This window comes from Myotis daubentonii, chromosome 3, assembly GCF_963259705.1.
Source record: "Myotis daubentonii chromosome 3, mMyoDau2.1, whole genome shotgun sequence".
Lineage (NCBI taxonomy): Eukaryota > Metazoa > Chordata > Mammalia > Chiroptera > Vespertilionidae > Myotis > Myotis daubentonii.
Window position 1 is genome coordinate 125,816,160 of NC_081842.1, and position 22,088 is coordinate 125,838,247.

The window sequence follows — 22,088 nt, forward strand, 5'->3', positions numbered from 1 at the left end:
CTTCAACACTGTGACAGAGATTATCAATAATTTCCTTTAAGCAAAAAAAATTCTTAAATATTAACTAAGCCCATGGATTACTCGTGTATAAAATGCTGGCAAGCACACTGATCTGGAAATTCAGTCATCTGCCCTATTGACGGGGAGCTTGTCTCTTAACTTTTCATCACTATCAGTGTCCTGATCTAGGATTGACAGAGAGACGGGCTGCCCAGGCCAGCGAGCACCACATCCTTCCCCAATCCTGCCTGCCCATCACAACTTAAGGCCTCTCTCTGATTCTCCCCCGCCAAGCTTAGCTCTCCTGCCATCTCTCAATCACTGGCCCCTTATTTATATTGCTTAAATACTATCTCAGTGAACTCCAACTAATCATTTATGTCCTTTTGCTTTATTTTAATTTTGCTATACCAGGTATTGTATTAGCTCAGACAGTGGACCACTGGTTGATGCTTGGAATTTTGTTCATTGCAATGGTATTTATTATGATGTTTCATATGTAATTCCAATCTAAGAAAACAATAACTATTTATTCCCTGCTTTATTTCAGAAATAATTTAAGACTGCTTATACAGATACATATAAAAAATAACACTTATATTATAGAGACAGGAAATGGGACAAAGGAGAAATTACAGTAGAAAAGTTTAGATGAAACTAGGAGAGAGGCTTGATTTACAGCTCAGCCTACCAGGCCCACGCACATGCGAGATCAGACTCTGAGCTTTCTAAGCTTCCTAGCAGTCAAAGGACAGAGAGACTCACTTACATCGGTAGCTGGAATCGTAGAGCCTGCTGGTCACATCTGTCCCACCACTTATTCTGCAAATAAAGTTTTATTGGAATGCAGCCACACCTCATCACTTACATGTTATTTATGGCTGCATTCGTGGTACAATAGCAGAGCTGAGTGGTTGTAACAGAGACCTGCAAAGCCTAAAATAGTTACTAACTGGCTTTTTACAGAAACAAAGTTTGCAGATGCCTGCAGATGATTCTGTGCCTGTGAGACAAAAGCACAGCAATTTCCAAGGGTAAGCACATTCTTTGTATGGTTCCAAAAGGAAAGAGCACTTCCTACTGTAAAGAGTTTACTATGTAATCTCCTGGGGAAAAATACAAACAGCCTTAGCTTCATTTTCACAGTAAATATAGCAACAACTTTCACAGAGCCAATGGCATGATATCACAACACAAGTCAGTAAAACGATTCTAGGTGAGGCTGAAACGATGTAGTTCCGGGGGAGTGCTCTTCTGGTCTGGCGTAGTTCAGGGAGGATCTGTGCAGAGGTGAATGTCAGGTCAAGGCAGCCCTTCCGCCCATCTTCCTTCTCCCAGGCATACGTGGCTAATGGATCAAGGTGTTCTCTCCAGGTCCCTGAGCTCCCTGGGCTCACTAGCAATCTCAATCTATCATGAGCAGTTGGCATGCAAGACAAAACCGATATGTCATCTGTGCTTGATATTCTCTCCAAGTCTGATACATACTCATGTGGTAGGCTGAGGTTACACTCTCTGCAAAGTTTCTGAAGCGCAGCTATTCTAGTTTGTCAACATGCACAGCTGTCCCCTTCAATGGCCATCCTCAAGGAAGGCCTAGATTCCTGGGAGAACCAGAAGCCTCACAAACCTACACAGATGCAGCTCAAATGAGTGTCTGAGAGCAGGGCCTGGAGTCTCCTCAAAAAAAGGGTGGGGAGCCTGGCTGGTGTGGCTCAGTGGTTGAGTGTCAACCCAGGAACCAAAAGGTCATGGTTCGATTCCTGGACAGGGCACATGCCCGGGTTGCAGGTTGGATCCCCAGTAGGGGGCACGCAGGAGACAGCCAATTGATGATGTTTCTCTCTCGTCGACATTGTTATCTCTCCATCCCTCTCCCTTCCTTTCTCTCTAAAAAAAAGTCAATAAGAACATTTTTTTTTTTTAAAGGTGAGGAAGCTGCTCCTCTGCACAGACCAATGGGTGGGCAGGGCCAGAGAACAGCACAGGAATTTTACCGGGAAACTTTTAAGCCCAATACTCACGCTGTTCAAAGAAATAAAACCTCCAAACAGCCATGACTGTGACCCACTGACCTGGAACACATATATTCCTAAAGAACTCCCTAAGAAGCAAGGGCTCCAAAATAAATGCAAATAGACTGGAAACAGTTCAGTGCTGGGAGATGACAAAACTGCTGACTGTGGATTCAGAGAATATACCTGTAGCCTTTCTCTATGTCCATTTCTTCTCTGTGACTCTAATACTATGTTACAGATTATATTTCTATCCTATATAATAAAAGCCTAATATGCTAAGTGTCCAGTCATCTGTTCAACCAATCAAAGCATAATAAGCTAATGATATGCTAAGGCCACTCAACCGCTCGCTATGATGTGCACTGACCACCAGGGGGCAGACAGTCGACTGGTTGACCAGTCACTATGGCATGCACTGACCACCAGGGGGTAGACAGTCAACCGGTCGACCAGTCACTATAATGTGCACTGACCACCAGGGGACAGACAGTCGACAGGCCGACCAGTTACTACAATGTGCACTGACCACTAGGGGGCAGACACTCCAACCAGTAGGTTAGCTTGCTGCTGGGGTCTGGCCTATCGGGGCTGAGTGAGATGGGCTGGACATGCTCTGGAGCCCTCCTGTAGTCCCCCCCCCCACTGGCCAACCTCCCATGTCCCTCCCCAGCCCAGATTATGCACTGGTGGGGTCCTTTGGCCTGGCCTGCACCCTCTTAAAATCCGGGACCCCTCAGGGGATATCAGAGAGCCAGTTTCAGCCCAATCCTGCAGGCCGGTTTTGGCCCGATCCCATGCTATATAATAAAAGGCGAATATGCAAATCGACTGAACGGTGGAACTACTGGTTGCTATGATGTGCACTGATCACCAGGGGGCAGACGCTCAAGGCAGGAGCTGACATGCACTGACTATCCGTGGCAGCACTAGGGATGTCTGAATGATGGCTTAGGCCTGCTCCCCAGCTGGGGGGGCAGGGGGGTGGTGGGGGTCGGCCCAAGCCATCACTTGGACATTCCCCAAGGGTTCTTGGACTGCGAGAGGGTGCAGGCCGGGCTGAGGGGACCCCCCCCCCCGCAGTGCACGAATTTCATGCACCGGGCCTCTAGTTCTAGATAATAGAGGGACAAAAATTCAAGTAACCTGAAAGTGTTATCTAGTTTTGTTTTTTTTTTAATATATATTTTATTGATTTTTTACAGAGAGGAAGGGAGAGGGATAGAGAGTTAGAAACACCAATGAGAGAGAAACATCAACCAGCTGCCTCCTGAACACCCCCTACTCAGGATGTGCTCACAACCAAGATACATGCCCTTGACCGGAATCGAGCCTGGGACCCTTCAGTCCGCAGGCCGATGCTCTATCCACTGAGCCAAACCGGTTAGGGCGTGTTATCTAGTTTTAATAAGCGCACTTAAGAGAAATAGGACTATTCTTATTTGACCTCACTGGAAAATGCTACTTAATCTATAACTGACTCCTACCCATGTTGTTAGAGGAAAAGAAAAAGACAAAAAATATTATAAATAATTTTACATTATTCCTAACAATTCTTTTCACCAGGTGATTAAAAAGCATAAAAACTAGAAAATAAGTAAAAACATTCATGCCTAAAACCTCTCTCCTTCGTAGGGGTTTGTGGCTGTATTCCAGAAAACACCAACTTCAAAGAAGTAAAACATAACCAGATTGGATGGGAGAGTTATTATGTCCAACAAAAATGAGGAATTAATGCAGAAAAAATTTTTTTCACCCTAAAAAGAGCAAATACTAACAAATACTGCCATTTACTCTTCTAGTACCAATGCACGGGATTTGAGTCCAGACCACTTAAAGCCGTATCCAGGCACATGAGAATGTGGACAATTCAGACTCTGCACAGCCTTACGGGGGGAAAAAAAGTAAGAAAAATTATTTTAAAAAAAAGAGAGAGAGAGAAATGGGGAGAGAGACATTAATTGGTTGTTCCACTTATTTATGCATTTATTGGTTGCTTCCTGTATGTGCCCTGATGGTGTATTGGGACGATGCTCTAACCCACTGAGCTATCCAGCCAGGGCTGGAAGAAAAACTCTTACAGAGGCAATGAAAACACTGAGCCCAGAACAAAGGGTAGCAGTGGAGGGTATGTTTTTCTGGAACCAAGCACAGGGATGCCTAATGATGTGCTGTACTTGAAAGTGCGCAGAACATTAACACAGAAAATTCTGGAAGAAAGCAAAAGCCCCACCACACCAGCTGTGGGCTGATCCTGCTTCTCTAAGCAGTTACATAGCCCTCGTGTCCTTTGATGTGTCCTGAGCCCACGCCAGAGACCAGGACAAACTGGGTGTTGGATGACATTACCTGGGAAAGCGTCTTCACAGCAGCTGAGGCCGTTCAAGTTTGCACTTCCAAAAGACTGCCATCCCAAACCACCAGCACAGAGCCCCTTCCCAGAACCACGTAGGTGCCATAAACACTTCCGCCAATTTCTTCAAGACGGGTTGGGAAGACTCTTACTTACGTAATGCATACAAGGTGAGGATTATTCCAGCCAGGCAGAATCCTTCGAAGAACCTGAGTGTGCTGAACATCGTCACATTCACGGACAGGGCCACGGTCAGGCCAAAGATCAGAATGAAGATGATGGAACAGAGCAGCACAGGCCGCCGGCCCACCCTGTGCACAGAGAGGAAACATTAGGAGTCATCATTACACAGGACCGTGGTGCCAGCCTTGAAAACCCAGCATCCAGTAGGTGCTCAATAGATGCTGAATGAGTACTGGACTAAAAGTCTTCCTACTGTCCAGACCCACTGTGGCATATCTAGGGACAGAGAGGCCCTTGGGGGAAATGTAGCTCGACCGCCTCATTGTGCGGAAAAGGGGGCCTAGATTAAACAGCTACTGCATAATAGAACTGAAACAGGAACCCAATTCCTGTTGGTAAGTCTATTTTTCAGTATATAGGAGGATAATTCAAGGCAAGAGTAACAAAATCAATAACAACTCCCCAAATGTAAACCTTGACACACCCATCATAAAATGTCCTGAGAAATCACTGACCTTTGGAACTGGCACCAAAGTCAACAGAGACACTGAGTGAAGTAGCTTCATCTCCTTAGTCAGGCTGGTAACTAGTCAGGCGCCTGACCTCACACAGCCTACCAGAGCTGGGGCCAAGCCAGCTGCCGGTGTGTTTCAACTGTATGATGAGAAGTCATTTTTAAACTAAACTTAGACTAAACTAAGATAGTTCAACTTTAAATAATGGGTGTGAACCTGAAAGCGAAGCCCACCGGGCAGCAAGGGGTGGAAGGAGCCCAAGCCACTGTGTTTCAGAAAAAAACTAGACTGGCAGATTACAGAGCCGGGCGAGATCGGCTACTACTAGGGTGTGATGTGCTCCTCAAGAGTGGCTGAGAGGTCTACAGGGCGGTTAGGGGGTCTATGGGAATGGAAGGTAACTAGTTCTTCACCCCTCTCTTCCTAGCCTTCCAGGTTTTCCTTCATCAATTTACTAGGGAGAAAAAAAATCATACATATTAATATAACCCAACCAAGCCTGAACTAGAAGAATAGCTCACAAAGAAACTGGAGAGAAATTCTATTTGTCAAAGGAAGAAAACCAAGCCTGGCAGCCCAAACACCTGAAGAGTAACTAATGCAGCCGTGGGCAAACTACGGCCCACAGGCCGGATCTGGCCCGTTTGAAATGAATAAAACTAAGAAAAGAAAAAAAAAAAAAAAAGACCGTACCCTTTTATGTAATGATGTTTACTTTGAATTTATATTAGTTCACACAAACACTCCATCCATGCTTTTGTTCCGGCCCTCCGGTCCAGTTTAAGAACCCATTGTGGCCCTCGAGTCAAAAAGTTTGCCCACCCCTGAACTAATGCCTTGAATTAGCCTATACGTGCTTATAACAAGGCATCTACATAAAAGTAGAATGCCCAGAAAAGGCAAATAGAAACAGAGTAGATTCGTGGTTGCCTAGGGCTGGGGGTGAGAATGAGGAATGAATGTAGATGGGCACGACAGTCCCTTTTAAGGTGGTGGAAATGTTTTAGTGTGGTGATGATTGTATGATTCTGTAAACACACGGAAACTCACTGGATTGTGCACTTAAAATGGGTGAGCTTTATGATATGCAAAATGTAAATTATCTCTCAATAAAGCTGTTAAAGCAACAGCAATGCTCAGTAACACGGCTTTGCTCTATGAAGGAGATGAATATGATTTCCAGAAAACTTGGGGGGAGCGGTGCTATAGGACACAATTTCATTCAGAATTTTTTAGGCTTCTAACATTCCCCGTAGTTACCTTCAGTTTAGTGAAATGAGGCCGAGCTACGAGATCAATTACAATGTTCTGATACTTTAGAAGAGATCCTTGATCTTTTTTTTCACTTGTATAAACTATTTAAATCTCTCCCTTTGAAATGATTGCTAAAGTCAGTGAATAAGATTACTATTACGAACTGTGCTTCAAAGTCAGAGCCCTTGGTCTTTTATCCAGGCCCACCACTTATACACTACATACATGGTCACGAGAAAGACCACCCTTGTCCAAACTAGCCTCCTGTTTCCTTAGGAACAGCCGGTCAGTGCCAACCTAATGGGCTTGTTGTCAAGTAAGTGCAAGTGATCCAAGAAATGGTCAACAAGTGTAAGTCAGAACCCCTGGAGTTTTCGTGTGGACTGCCTTCCCCGGCAGAACCCCATGAGGGATGAGGGATAAAACCACAGCCCTAGATCTGTAATGCAGAGACACAGAGGGCTTTATCAATAAGGCTCCATTGGTGAGCAGAATAATGGCCCCCCAGGATGTCCACACCCTAGACACTGGAGCCTGTGAATATGTTACCTTTCCTGGCAAAGGGGCTCCTGCCAGGGCTGAGCCAGGAGCTAGAGGGCAAGGGGTAAGGGCTCCTGGGGTGAGAAATGCGAATGTCTAGCAAAAGAACCAGCTGTGGGGGGAGGGCTGTCATCTGGCAGCGCCACGGTCAGGAATGTCTCCTGGAACATCTAAACTAGCACATCCTAAAACATGTGATGTGTGTCCCCAAATAAAACATGTGGGGAGAACGGTAACTTCTTAAAGGACAAAGTGTACCACTTGACATTTTATGTGCTGACTACAGTCTTAGAGAGCTCACCCCAGCTCGGACAACTTCCTCACATGCCGTGACTGGGCCAGCAGCTGTGAATCTGTAGTTCCCTCTAAACGTGTCCGTTTCCTTTTCGGCAAGGCTCACAGGGAGCACAGAGCCACAAATAAAAGCTAAGGGTGGAAAACACCAAAGTTTCCAAGTGCAACCGAGGCCCACTCAAATGCTCAAAGAGCCACAGCACAGAGCCCTCCCTGTCTCTCCATCACCCACGGCACCCCACCCACCTCCGGGCCTCGACAAAGGGACTGCAGAGAAGTGAGTCTACAAGATCCACTGGTTTTTACTCCTGAAGGAGGACCCAAACTCTTCTGCTTTTTGTCCCCAGTCCTAGTGTGTGATCAGGGAGGCCAAACAGCCTGTGCTCGTAAAAAGTAAGAATTCACAAACCACCCCTAAGTAATTTAAACCCCGTTACAGGCTGATATTAATACAGGCCCATATCTGCTTTACCTATAAATTGACTGAACAAGGAAACTAGAACCCAAGTCCAGTCTGCGTTTCTTTAGAAACAACTGATGTGAATTATATTAGTGTAGCTTCCTAACCTATTTTAATGCTGATTTGGGAAATAAAAGTCCTTGTGGTTAAAGCACTGGAGTATCTTTTAAATCCATCCAGTTTACTCTGAACACCTTTAAGCTCAAGATTTGGTTAGAAAAAAGCCCCTGTGCTTGCCCCACCCTGCCAGCCCCCAGGGGCCTTGCACAGCTTTCCAGACGCCTCTTCTTCACTCACAGCTTCTCTGTTCCCGTCCCCGGGGAATGTGTCCTTAAGAAACATTTACAAATCATGATTAAGCAAATTCTGAACACACAGGCAATCACACATGTTAATGCCAGGAACTCTCAAATAGATGCTAGCTTTTAGAAAGAAATGCCCAGAACTTGAAAGTGGTATCAAAACTCCTCGAGGTTCCACGCACTGCTCTGTGCCCCGGCTCCTGCTGAGCCAGCTTTCTCAGCTAACCCCGCCCAAAGGGCTCCAGGGGGAGGCACAGGCATACGGGATTTGCTCTATATCGTTCTTATGTTACTGGGTCCAAGATGACCTTATTCACACACACACACACACACACACACACACACAAAAGTTCCTTGATAGATAAAGGAACGATGAGGGGGAACAGCTAGCCCATGCCTCTCTCCCTGAGCAGTCCCATTACTTGAAACCCTGTCAACACTGGGCAGCTGCCTCCCCACTCAGACATGTCACTGCTGCTGCTGCCCTTGTGACCGCAGGAGGCCTGAGATACAGTGGCAGCACCCTTGAGAAGAGGCAGGCTCTGAGCCGTGGGACTTAGCCCCAAATCCTGCCTCTCCAACTTGAAAGCTGAGTGCACTGGGGGATTTTACTTAAACGTCTGTGCTTCTGTTTTCCCACTCCAAGACAGAGGTGATAACAGTACCTTCCAAACAGGGTGCTGTGAAGATGGAATATTTTCACATGTGGAAATACTTAGCACCGTGCCCGGCAACAGTCATCAGTCAGTACCGCTCAGTTGCCAACACTGTTGCTATTATTATTATCATTCCCATCTCTAATACCACCTCCCCGCCCTCCTCACCAACCTCATCACTTCATTCTAAACCATGCACTCTGCTCCACCCCTTAGACCTCCTCACCCACCCAGGTAAAGCATATTCATTCTCACCTGGTCACTGCCCCGCCTCTGCCTGCGATGCCCATCTGTTATCCAAATGCTGCCGCTTCTCCAGGCCCAGCTCCCCATGGGCCCCACAGAGGCATCTGCTGGCCAAGCCAACTTCAGGAGCTGTCCCTCTCTAAAACCTGTGGGACATTTTGAGGTGCGACCTGTTAAGTTCACTAGGTCCTCCTCTCCCCATTTTTTGATGCGTCTTATACATCCAAGCCATCGGGGCTCAACCCAGAAAGCCCTGAGCCGAACTCCTCCGTCTCTTCCTATCTAAACACTGACTGTCAGTAGGAGATAGGGCTGCAGGCTGCTGGCTGGTTTTGCTAGATTCTTGCAGCTAAAGAATTTAAATTCTTTAATTTAAATTAAAGTGAATTTAAATTCTCACTTCACAAGGGTCTGTTACGGGCACTGGTCAGTTCTTTTCATTCTGAATTCTCCAGGTGATGGCTTCAGCTCCTGTTCCGGCACTAACACTGGGGCAGAGAAAAGACAGTACCAGCATCTAACACTGACCACTCCTCTTTAGCCTGCAAAGTCTTGCAGTGGCTTCCCAAGGTTTACGTGTGGGCACGTTGGTACTCACCAGTCAGCAATGCATCCAGTTATTAGGTAGCCAAAGATTAATCCAACCAGTAAGGAGAACTTAGCGATATGGACCTTCCAGGCATTATCACACACAAGATCCCACTAGAGAGGGGCAAATAAAAAACAGATCAGAGAGAAGCACACACAGATGCCAGTGCTAGTCAATCACAAGGGCAACACAGGGCTGTGGTGACAGCCGTGACGCCACTTACGGCGCCACGTCACGTATGCCATTAGGAGGCCCCTCAGCGTTTTTGAGAATCCAACAACAAGAAATATAATTTGCCCACAGCAGGCAGTGTAACGTTTCAGTCTGAGGCAGGTTATGAAGGTCTGTAGGAAGTACCCGCGTGAAACCTGGGCATGCGCGTTCCTGCTGTTCCCGGCACCTGGGGCAGGTCACTCGAAGGCAGGGAGCAGCCGAGGAGGCCGCGTTCCTGGCCACCAGCACCTGAGAGTGTCACAGGGCCCAGCAGGTGGAAGGCCTTGCCAACTTTTTAGACCAGGCATGATAATGACAAGAGGAAATTAAAAGCAATTTTTGTGTTTTCATCCCCCCAAACTTCACAAACTTCATAAGTAGTCAAAAATAAAGAGGGCTCATAGCAGGTGTTGGAATATCAACTTTAAGCATTCCTATTATTTTGCTTGTAAATATCCCGTGTTTTCCCATATTCCACTCTAAAGCTATCTGCTGCACCTGGAGGGAAAGCTGATCAATCAGTAAGTGCAACATTTAGACTATTTTTGAAACTATGTGTTATTATTTAATAAACAAACAAAATAATCCTCCCATTTTTCTTTTCTCCTTTCGCAGCCACAGGAGAGAAGCCCAAGTTTATTCCCTGGAAGTGGCATGTGTCCCAGGGGAGCACCTGTGAGAACACAGCCCTGGATCCATAGCCATCTGCGTGGGGCTCAAGGGGCAAATGGGGAGTCTCTGCTGGTGGCACCACCCGTGTCACCCCGCAGTGACACTGACGCCGTCCGTCTTGTGGAAAGAAGTGGCTAAAGCTTCCAGCTCTGGGCAGCATTAGTCACCCAGGTCAGTGGAGAGGGGGAGTGAAGCAGGAAGCTGGAGAGGTGCAGGATGGGTAAGGCAGTGGGGACTGTCAGAACAGAGGGAGTTCTGGAAGCAAAATCAGGATTCGTGGGGGTGGCATGGGCCGCGTGGAAGGCTGGGCTGAGATCTGATCTTTGCTCTGCCTTCTTCAATATCTCCCCCTTGTCTATCTGTCTTGAGACCCAGAGTATAATGTAGGGGGTCCTTAAAGGGCATGGTAAGCTCAGGTCAATTTCTGTAAAACCTGATGGAGCCCCCAGGAGTCCTCAGCTGTGGGTCTTGGCTTCAAGGGGCTTCGGGAAAAGCTGAACTTCGGCATCAGACTCTGCGGAGGAAGGCACCTGGCCCAGGCAGAGCCGGAAGGCGGGCGCCTGTCACGGGTACCTGAACTCTTTGGGACACACACTTGCTCACTGATGTCCCCAAGGCATGGCCGACCCTCCAGAGAACTTGGGAGAGTGACTAACTCCTCTACCCATCGGCTTCCAGAGCGATGGTCAACACCAGGCTCAGGAAGAAAGGGAATGGTGGGCCAAGGCTGACAGGCGGACCAAGAGCCTCATTGATAGTGGATAACTGGGGAGTGGGGCACCGCTGGGCACACAGAATCTCGTCATTAGGAATTCAAATACAGGACTTCTTTAGGTGGGTAACTTCCTCCCACATCTCTCCCAGTGGCCCTCAAAGGTGGTGAGACCAGCAGCATCAGCACCACCTGGGAATGCACAGACATGCGAATTCTTGAGCCCCACCCCGGACCCCAGAGTGAGAACTTTCAGAGTGAAGTAAGTGGTAGCCCTCCAGGTGATTCTGCCGCCTGCTCAGGTCTGATCACCAGCGGCCCTGCCCTGCCATTTCCTGCTACTCCGAAGCCAAAGACTGAGCTTTGCACGCCTGGCTGGATTCAGGAGCAGCATGCAGCCGGACCCTGGGTGAATCTGCACAGTGCACTGGTTACTGTTTTGTGCTGCAAATGCATAATTGTGAAAATAGACTATGAGTTAAGTGGGCTTTTGATGGAAAATCTGGAGAACCAACATTCATGTGTATATTATTTCTAGGAGAAAACAGATTTTTAATAATCAACACCTTCAGGAATGCAGGCTCTGCCTACACTGTGGGTTGTAGCATCCTAACTACCAGTGTGTGTAGAGTCTGCTTCCCAGTTGGGTTTATACACTCAGGCCATCTGAACTGGTTTCTCTCCTCGCTGCCCAGCCCAGGAACCTGCCCACAAAGTCTTCCACTTCCAGAGTAAGAGCTACACCTATCAGCACAGCTGGCTAACCTGGGAGGGGAGGTGCTACAACACCTGTAATCATAATCTCCCAATCACACCACACCTGCCTGTGCCTCCGCCTGGCACATTCTTGGCAGAAGAGGGGCACACCTGGTCCCAAATGGCTACTGAGGAGGGAGGGCACCAGCTGCTGGCTCTGTTGCAGAGAGTCACGGGCTCAGGTCTCCACCCAGCAGATGAGTTTACTTGAGGTTAAGGGATAGATACAAAGAAGCACATCATGCTTATATTAGATGCCAGGAAGCCAGAGATTTTATAATAGCATCCAGGGAGGTGGGGGAAATGGCCAACACTGCAGTGAACGCAGCCACCTAAATAATAACTCTACCTGATCTGCCATGGGCAGCCAAGACCCAATTTAGGTGCTACCAAATCAGAGGTTCACCGGCCTCCTCAATGCACCTTAATCAATGGACAGCACTGAAGTGGGAAACGAAAACGCTGAGACAGACAGGCACTTACACAGCTGCTAGGGAAAGCCTTGCTAGAGGAGTTCTCAGGCGCCTGCTCTAGGTCTGGGAGAGGGGCCGGGAATCCAGGACCAGGCACGTGATAGGTGCATTAACCCCTCAGTCAGGCAAAGAAGTAGGCCGCATATCTGAGTCAACAAGCAAACTCACTGCAGGCCCAGCAGGTTCCCCAAGGTGAGGTTCCTAATGCCTGGGGCTCTGCCCATCACAACACCCTTAAAGCCTGCAGGGCCACCCCAGGCACATTCCACAGCCTGGAAGGAGGGCTGGTGGCACCTTTGAGACAACATCTCCTGTTTGACTTCTACTTCTGTACTTACAAAAATGTACGGAGAAAAGAAAATATACTTAAACATATTATCTTCAAAGGAATCTCAGAAGTATGAGGAAGCTTTGAGATGACATTGCTCTTGAAATTTGTTTGCTCCACTATGGCAATTGATCATTTCACTAAGCAAAGACTAAGGGATGTTAAAACATCTAAAATATGCAAAACCAGGACTCAATGCAACCAATTTGGTCTCCTCTCTCATCCCCTACCCTCCCCCACAACGCCCAGTCACCGCTGGCAGAGACTCTCCCGTTCACACACTCCTGCACCAGGACAGCCTGCTTCAAGGGAAAGGTAGGGGGGTTCACTCACCTTTCTCCAGGTGTGGGGCTGGGAGGCTAAAAACAAACAAACAACCACTTCCAGACTCCCTTACAGCTAAGGTTTTAAATATGGTGTAGGTTCTGCCAATCAGCTGCATGACCCAAAATAACTTTCAGTGCACAACCTAGTTCTAATTTTTGGGATGACTTGAATTAGGAAGCGTGTGAAGCGAGGAATAAGTGGGACATCCATGCTGCTGTTCAGATCTGGCAGGAGGACTTGGTTTGGATGACCGTGGTCCCCGGGTCCCCAGCCTCCTGACTGTGACTCAGTTTCCCAGGCAGGCCAGTCCAGGGAGCTGTCCTAAGAGTCCTTCCAGAGGCCCCACCTTCAGCTGCTCCTTCATGCACTGAGTACGATTTCCCTGTGTTCGATCCCTATCTCCTTCAATGCCTAGTGTGGTGTCTGTTACCTACAAATTGAATCCTACCCCCTGATTAAATTTCCTTGGGATGGGATTTGCAGAACTGGATGTCACCATCCTCCCTTCCTGAACTAATACCAGAGCCTCCATGCATTAACTCCGGTCTTCCTCTAATCCATTCCCTGCAGAACAATGAAAATAGTCCTCTAATTAGGCACGTTAACATTTCATCAACAGTTCTAACAAGATCGTAAAATCGTTAAAGTCTCAGCCCCATTTCATAATCACAGGCTTGCTTTCTTTGCCATTGTTTGAAGACCAGGGATGTCTATGGTGATGCCACATGAGGCTTGTGAGCCAAGACTGACTGCATAGTGAGAAAATTAACCCTAAAGGTGTTCTCCTATTTAGTTGCACATGTTCCATTAAAAAAAATTTTTAAAGGTAGAGGTTACAGAAAATCTGGTAGGTTTTTCTTTACCCATGTATTTTTAAGGATGCGCTAAAGTAAATAAAACTCATGATTTTTAAAGCAATAATCTAATGGCTTGACTTGCCAGAGTAGAGAAACATTCATCAAGAAAACTAATGAAATTTCTAATGAAGATGGAAAATAAATGGGAGATAAGAAAAACAACCTTATTTTCAGCCATTATGAATACTATGATAAACTAAATTGTAAAAACAGAGAACAAAAGAAAAAGAATATAGCCCGGTAGTTGAGCATCAACCTATGAATCAGGTGGTCATGGTTTGATTCCTGGTCAGGACACATGCCCGGGTTGTGGGCTCCATCCCCAGTCAGGGGCATGCAGAAGGCAGCTGATCAATGAATCTCTCTCATCATTGATGTTTCTATCTTTCTCTCCTTCTTCTTTCCTCTCTGAAATCAATAAAAATATATTTTTTTAAAAAAGAAAAACCATTGGAAAGAAACATTACTTATTCAACTTTGAAGTGGAGCTGGAATTCCTAAGGATAAACACTGAGGTGAAAAAACTACCTAAGGAAATACTGATAGAGTTTATAACAGTTTAACTGTGACTACTTAATTATTATTCACGTTAATTATTTTTAAAATCCATGCATCAAAAATACCACAAGCAAAATTATAAAGTCCCAAATTTGTAAAATATATTGTAGGGGATCAGAACGTACCAGCCCAAAAGATGCCACGATGGCATAAAGATGATGTGAACTGGAGGCAAATGAGAGTCAACAGATGCAGAAAGAAGCCTTCTCAAAGCTTGCTTATCTGACTAAGAGCAGACGCTTCTGAGAAGTGAGGGCTGCCATGCATCACGGCTCGTGGAGGAATTTTATGGTCAACATGATGGAGTCAGTCCTGAGATGGGTCTGCAAATAATCTTACTAAAATGACCCTTATCTTCCATTAGTTTCCCTCATATATTTATCTTCCCAAGTTTGCTGCCCCTAAAAGCCTAAACCCCTTTTCCTTTGTCTTATTACTCTCTACAGATTTACTTTTATTAAGATGCTACATAAGCCCAAGTTTGTACATGCTAAGTGCACCTATGAATAAGCTCTGGCTTTCTCTTGTTCACCTGTTTGTCGTCAGTCTAATTTTCAGGGTCCCAACCACAGAACCTAGGAGGGTAGAAGAAAAAGGGGATTTTTCCTCTCTTACAATGTCCAAAGGGTTAATATCCTTCATATTTAATAAGTATTTACATAATATAGACTAATATTCCAACTAGAAATAAGTAAAGCACTCAATCAAAATATAAATGGCTAAAAAAATACTTGGCAAATCCTCAATTCTACTAATGAAAATCAGAACTAAACATTCCTTTTTTTTTTTTTTTTAATTTCCCAAAGATGCAGGAGAAACAAAGAAGTACAAATCCAGGGTTGGAATATAAACTCAACACTGTGTTTCTGGAAGGCAATTGGCAATATGCTTGACATCGTTTTAAAGAGTGAGTGCTCCTTACTCAGCAATTCCCTTTCGTAGGACTTTCCCCAAGGAAATTATCACATGCCCACAGGGGTCCCAGTGCAATAATTTCCAAGTTGTAACTTGTAAGAGAAAAAATGGGAACTTGACTAAATGTCCAACAATACTATAGAGCCATTAAAATTTTGTTTTTGAAAACTAATGATTGAGGCAAATGTTCATGATATAATGTAATGAGAAAGCCTCTGAATAAGAAAGCAGTGAATGGCTGTTCATGGGTTCAGTGGAATCCGAAGACAACATTCCAAAATAGTTCAAGTGATTGTCTTTGGAGGGTTGAATTAAGACTGAGTTTTGAGGTTCATGGAAGATGGCGGCATAGGTAGATGCCTGTACTCGCCACCTCCCACAACCACATAAAAATTACAACATAAATACAAAACAACCATCATCCAGAACTGCTGGAAAGCAAACTGAATGGAAGTCCTACACTAGAAAAGTAAAGAAGAAAGCGCATGAGACTGGTAGTAGGTGCAGAGGTGCGGAACGGGCTGGTCCAGCACCCATGTGTGCCACTTTTTTAATTGGGAGGCAGATCATCTCTGTGGAGGCTACCGTGAGGAGCAAGGGGTCCAGCTTAGGGCCCCAGAGCTGGGAAAAGAAGTCCTTATGGGCAGTAAGAATTATGGGCTGTAAAAACCAGTGCAGATTGGTGCTAAGAGAAACAGAGGCTGCTGGAGACCTAGCTGTTCCTCTTAAAAGGCCAGCACCTCGAACTGAACTTACAAGGTCTTGCTTCCCCTGAGCTCCAGAACCAAGGAGAGGCTCTGGAGGACACAGACACATATGAGGAGGAACTGCATTGTCTGGCACCGGGGCAGGAACTTGGGGGCAGCTTTCTCCTAGATAAATGTGCTTGCAGGGATCATTGTTCCTAAGCCGGGACTGCCCTGGTCCCAGGGCTGACTGGCAGCCATTTCTGTTTGCTTCACCCTGCTGATTCCCTTAGACCCCACCTCATCCCATTTACAACCCCACCCAGGCTCTGTGTGGAGGTTTTTGCATATGAATGGTCTGTCCTTTCTCAGGCTAAAACCTCTCAAACAAGCTGCAGCTGGGTCAGGGAGCCCCAAACCTATCAATAAAAGGCCTAAGACCCAGCACCAGCACCAATCTGCCTTGCTTCATAGCTGGGCCTCATCTGGGCAATTCCAAACCTGATATAAAGAGGAGGAATCTGAAGATCTCTCTGTAGCTCCTGCTGGGTGGCCCCAGGCAGTGTGACTTTGCACCTCCCTGGAGACCCAAGAGCCAGTGTACCCAGTGGTCAAACTATTGAATGTAGAGTTCAAAACCATGGTTATAAGGTTACTCAAGAATTTTCTAGAACACTCCAAAAAAAAAGAAAAAAGAAAAAGAAAATGACCAGTCAGAAATTAAGCATACACTGACTGAAATAAAGAATAATATACAAGGATTCAACAGTACAGTAGAGGATTCTAAAAATTAAATCAACAATTTGAAATATGAGGAAGCAAAAAACACCCCACCAGAAGAGCAAAAAAAAAGTAAAAATCCAAAAATATGAAGATAGTATAAGAAGCCTCTGGGACAACTTCAAACATACCAACATTTACATTATAGGGGTATCAGAAGAAGAGAGATAGCAAGAAATTGAAAACCTATTTGAAGAAATAATGACAGAAAACTTCCCCTACCTGGTGAAAGAAATAGACTTACAAATCCAGGAAGTGCAGAGAACCCCAAACAAGAGCAACCCAAAGAGGACCACACCAAGGTACATCATAATTAAAATGCCAAAAGCTAAAGACAAAGAATCTGAAAAGCAATTAGTTACCTACAGGGGAATGCCCATACGACTATCAGCTGATTTCTCAACAGAAACTATGCAGGCCAGAAGGGAGTGGCAAGAAATATTCAAAGTGATGAATAGCAAGGACCTACAACCAAGATTACTCTACCAAGCAAAGCTATCATTTAGAATTGAAGGTCAGATAAAGAGCTTCACAGATAAGAAAAAGCTAAAGGAGTTCATCATCACAAAACCAGTATTATATGATATGGTGAAGGGTATTATTTAAGAAGAGGAAGAAGAAGAAAAAGATCAAAATTATGAACAACAAAATGGCAACAAATATATAGCTGTCAACAATCCTATCTAATAAAAGAGAAACATGGTAATTGGCGTATGACTGCTACCCTTCCCATTGGCTAATCAGGGCAATATGCAAATTAACTGCCAGCCAAGATGGCGGCAGGCAGCCAGGCAGCTTGAAACTAACATGAGGCTTGCTTGCTTCAGTGACGGAGGACTCCAACATTCCCCGCCTGCCGCTGCAGGCCTCTGAGCTGCAACTCTAAGCAACTATGTTACAAATATAGAAGCTAAACAAAACCCCAGAAACCTGCTTTAGTCCGCCGGGCTTCAGCCAGCAGGATTGCAACATTGTAAGCAAAGGCCAGAAACCTACTTTCAGCAGTGGAGGCCTAAGAGCTGGAGCCAAGCCTCAAAGCTAAATCTGACCCAGAATAAAAAAAAAAAAGAAAAAAAGGAGCGGTTGGGCGCTTCAGTCACCCCCAGCCTGAAAACAGCCCTCAGCCCCTCACCCAGACTGGCCAGGCACCCCAGTGGGGACCCCCACCCTGAAGGGTGTGTGACCAGCTGCAAACAGGCATCATCCCCTCACCCAGGCTGGCCAGGCACCCCAGTGGGGACCCCCACCCTGATCCAGGACACCATTCAGGGCAAACCAGCCGGGCCCCACCCATGCACCAGGCCTCTATCCTATATAGGAAAAAGGTAATATGCCTCCCAGCACTGGGATCAGCGTGACGGGGGCAGCGCCCAAACCCCCTGCTTGCTCTGCGGCTCTGTGTGTGACGGGGGCGGGGCCACAACCTCCCTATCCACCCTGCTCTGTTCGTGACAGGGGGCAGCGCCCCAACCCCCTGATTGGCCCTGCTCTGTGCGTGACAGGGTACAGAGCCCCAACCCCCCTGATGGGCCCTGCTCTGTGCATGACAGGGTACGGAGCCCCAACCCCCTGATCGGCCCTGCTCTGTGCATGACAGGGGGTGGCGTCACAACCTCCCCATCGACCGTGCCTTGAGTGTGACAGGGCACGGTGTCCCAACCCTCCAATTGGCCCTACCCTGAGCGTGACTGAGGGTGGCATCGCAACCTCCCTATCGCCCTGCTCTGAGCATGACAGGGGGCAGCGCCCCAACTCCCCAATTGGCCCTGCTCTGAGCCTGACCAGGGGCTGCACCTAGGGATTGGGCCTGCCCTCTGCCACCCGGGAGCAGGCCTAAGCCAGCAGGTCATTATCTCCCGAGGGATCCCAGATGCGAGAGGGCACAGGCCAGGCAGAGGGACCCCCCTCCCCTCTGAGTGCACAAATTTTTGTGCACCTGGCCTCTAGTTGAATATAAAAATAAAAATAAATGAATAAGAAATCTAATGAACAGAATAAACTGGTGAATAAAGTAGAATCAGAGGCACGGAAATGGAACAGACTGATAATTCTCAGAGGGAACAGGAGTGGGGGGGTGGGAATAGATTAAACAAAGATCTTATATGCATATATGCATTACCTATGGACACAGACAATAGGGTGGCAAAGGCCTGGGGTGTGGCGGGAACTGGGTGGAGGAGAGCAATGGGGGGGAAAAGAGGGAGATCTGTAATAATCTCAACAATAAAGTTTTTTTTTTTAAAGGCTGAGTTTTATAGTTTTGACTTTTTCAAACTTTCTACAATTCATCTATAAACCTTATAATGAGAGAAAAATATATAGGTAAATATAATATAAACACCCATGGTGGTAGGAGGCAGTGATGTTGATGAGGGTTAAGATAAAATCATCTATATATATAAAAGCCTAATATGCAAAGTGTCTCCTTGGGAGTTCGACTGACCAGGAGTTCAATCACTCGCTATGAGGTGCACTGACCACCAGGGGGTGGTGCAGAATGAAGGAAGGCCCAGGAGGGCAGCCAGAAGCTGGGGAAGGGAGGCCCTGGCCAGCAGCCAGCAGCCTGGAAAGGGAGGCCCCGCCCAGCAGCCGCAGCCTACAGCTGCTAGAGACCCTACCTGTGCACAAATTTCATGCACTGAGCCTCTAGTTAAAAAATAAAAGCCTTTTCACCTTTTCAGGAATATGCATTTTACCACAATCTAAGAAGTTAGGCCTAGGGGAAGCTTGTTTGGGAAGCAACTTGGAACAAATCAAGTCTTCATAGCCTGAATTTTCTTTGTTAATGCACATTGACTAAAGCAAACACATTTTTTTTTTTAGGGAACTAAATGAAAAATCTCCCCAAGTTTCACCTTTTGTGGAGGAGATCCCCACTTGAGCTTGTTCCATTAGAAACCAGGAGGGGTTTACCCATCGCTGTGCAAGTCATCTGTTAACAACCTAAGAACAGTCAGCTGAGATAAAAGGACAATACACTTCTGCTCAGCACTACAAAGGGGATAATAACCCTGAGAATGCCAAGCTTAAATAAAACAAAATTCCCGAATGAGTTGTAGAAATTTAGAGAAATATAGGGTCAACATTCTTCTGCAACACTTTTCCCCCCTAAAGCAGCATTTCAGCAGCCTCTCATGAGCCACTGTTTTATATACCATACCTTCGCCCCGCCCTGCATTTCTCAACTAGAGGCGATAGAAACGCAGACAAACACGCATGCACCCACGCACTCGCATGCGCAAGTCCACCCTAAAAGATTAGTCACAGACAGACAAAAGGAACACCCTACAAACAGGAATGAGGCAGCATATTAGCTACAATTAGCATCTCAACATTTAGGCAGCCTATGCTCCCCTGTGTTTTTCAGTATTTTTTTATCTAGCAGTATATGATTTTTTTTCTTCCTAAAAGACTCTATCAAAATTCAAGCTATACTACATGTTTTGAAAATCATTCACTGCTTTTTGCCCCAAGCTCATCCTCCAGTTTTAGGAGATCCACTTTCAACAGTAGCCGACACAGCTGCCAGTTAGGCTGGTATCCTTGAAAGCTTCTTAAAATGACATAATGAATATACCTGCCAGGTACTATGGAAGAATTTTTTGTTGTTGTTTTTTTTGTTTGTTTGTTTTGTATCTCTGTTTTCCATTCATTGCTGCTCAACTTTTTTCTTTTTCTAACTTAGTGACAAAAACCAACAACAACAACAACAAAAACATAGCACGTTGAGGAAAATAGTTGTACCAAAAATGTACTGCAAGCCTCTTCACGCTGGGTGGAAGGCACAACCGACCAGCACCTGCATTCCCACTCATTTGTGGGAAGCCCACTCCAGAACCACAGCATTCAAGCTGGTTACATTTCTTGAACTTCACATGGTCCCTTTTTCAACTTATGTAGTAATTTTGGGTTCATTCTGACCCCCTTTCACAGTGGTCTATGTCTTGTTTCTTTTTCTTCCATGATATTCTTACACCTGCTGGGCTTTGCTGAAATGGAAATCACTGCTTCAGTTATTGACATGGGGGCTTCCCGTCTTACTGAATCTGAGCATTTTTTTTTAAGGAATCCTATATAATAAAAGCCTAATATGCTAAGTGTCCAGTTGTCTGGTTGGCCATTCAACCAATCAAAGCATAATATGCTAATGATATGCTAAGGCCGCTCAACTGCTTGCTATGATGTGCAATGACCACCAGGGGGCAGACAGTTGACCGGTCAACCAGTCACTATTATGTGCACTGACCACAAGGGGGCAGATGCTCTGACTGGTAGGTTAGTTTGCTGCTGGGGACTGAGTGAGATGGGCTGGACATACCCTGGAGCCCTCCTGCAATCCCTCCCTGGCTGGCCAACAGCCTGTGTCCCTCCCTGCCCCGATTGTACAACAGTAGGATGCCTTGGCCTGGCCTGTGCCCTCTTGCAATCTGGGCTGAGGAACCCCACCCTCCCCCGCCCCTGCTAAGTGCACAAATTTCGTGCACCGGGCCTCTAGTAGAGATATAAGACCTCTTTCAAAGACAATTTCAAAGGGAAACAGGCCGAAACTGGTTTGGCTCAGTGGATAGAGCGTCGGCCTGTGGACTGAAAGGTCCCGGGTTCAATTCCGGTCAAGGGCATGTACCTGGGTTGCGGGCACATCCCCAGTAGGAGATGTGCAGGAGGCAGCTGATCGATGTTTCTCTCTCATCGATGTTTCTAACTCTCTATCTCTCTCCCTTCCTCTCTGTAAAAAATCAATTATATATATATATATATATATATATATATATATATATATATATATAAAAAGTTTCAAAGGGAAACAGAAACAGGTCAAGGGAGCTGATGTAGGGTTATTTCTCATTTTTGTTCTTTACTCTTTCTTAAAGGAAACAGAGTACACAGAATTCTAAGCAAGCAATGGATGCCCTTCTAGCAAGAAAAACCTTGGAGAGTCATTCCAACTTCTGCAATTCATATTTTACTAATGGGCCTCACCAACTACCTCTAAAGAGGGGGACTTAAAGTAATCCCTATAAAGCAAAGGAGCCTATTGCAAAATCAGAAAGAAAAAAAAAAAAGAAATCCCATAGCCCTAAGCATTAAACGGGAGGAACCACTAAAGCTCTTAAGTGAAATAAATCAACACACAGGCTTCGAGCACACTAATTTGTAGTAAATAACTGGGAGACTCTAGCTTGAGAAATTAAAAAGTTGTTTCATGTGTTAATAGGGGATATCCTTTGGTGTAAAAGAGGACATGAGCAAAATTGGACTATAACATTAACATTTAAAATGATCCCACTCATTCTGGAAAGGAGCCAAGAATGGGGAACTTTGACAGTAGGATCAGGAAACCCTTGAAATGAGAAAGATTAATAATCACACAGGTGTGATCAATCATGGAAGAACTCAAAGACAG

General features: G+C 45.9%; 1 protein-coding gene across 17 annotated transcripts in view; it reads right to left on the reverse strand.

The window, feature by feature from the left end:
- SLC22A23 (solute carrier family 22 member 23) overlaps positions 1–22,088 on the reverse strand; it is a 185,902-nt gene that overhangs the window by 133,916 nt on the left and 29,898 nt on the right. For 9 of the 17 annotated variants that reach the window (XM_059688456.1, XM_059688457.1, XM_059688458.1 and 6 more), the window contains exons 2-3: positions 9,417–9,520; positions 4,525–4,679 (exon numbers count right to left, since the gene is read on the reverse strand). In XM_059688456.1, the coding sequence (XP_059544439.1) occupies positions 4,525–4,679; positions 9,417–9,520 (259 nt within the window). Of the gene's footprint in view, positions 1–4,524; positions 4,680–8,866; positions 8,965–9,416; positions 9,521–22,088 lie in introns of those variants that run through there. The other 8 variants (XR_009451905.1, XM_059688470.1, XM_059688466.1 and 5 more) reach the window with 3 other exon arrangements.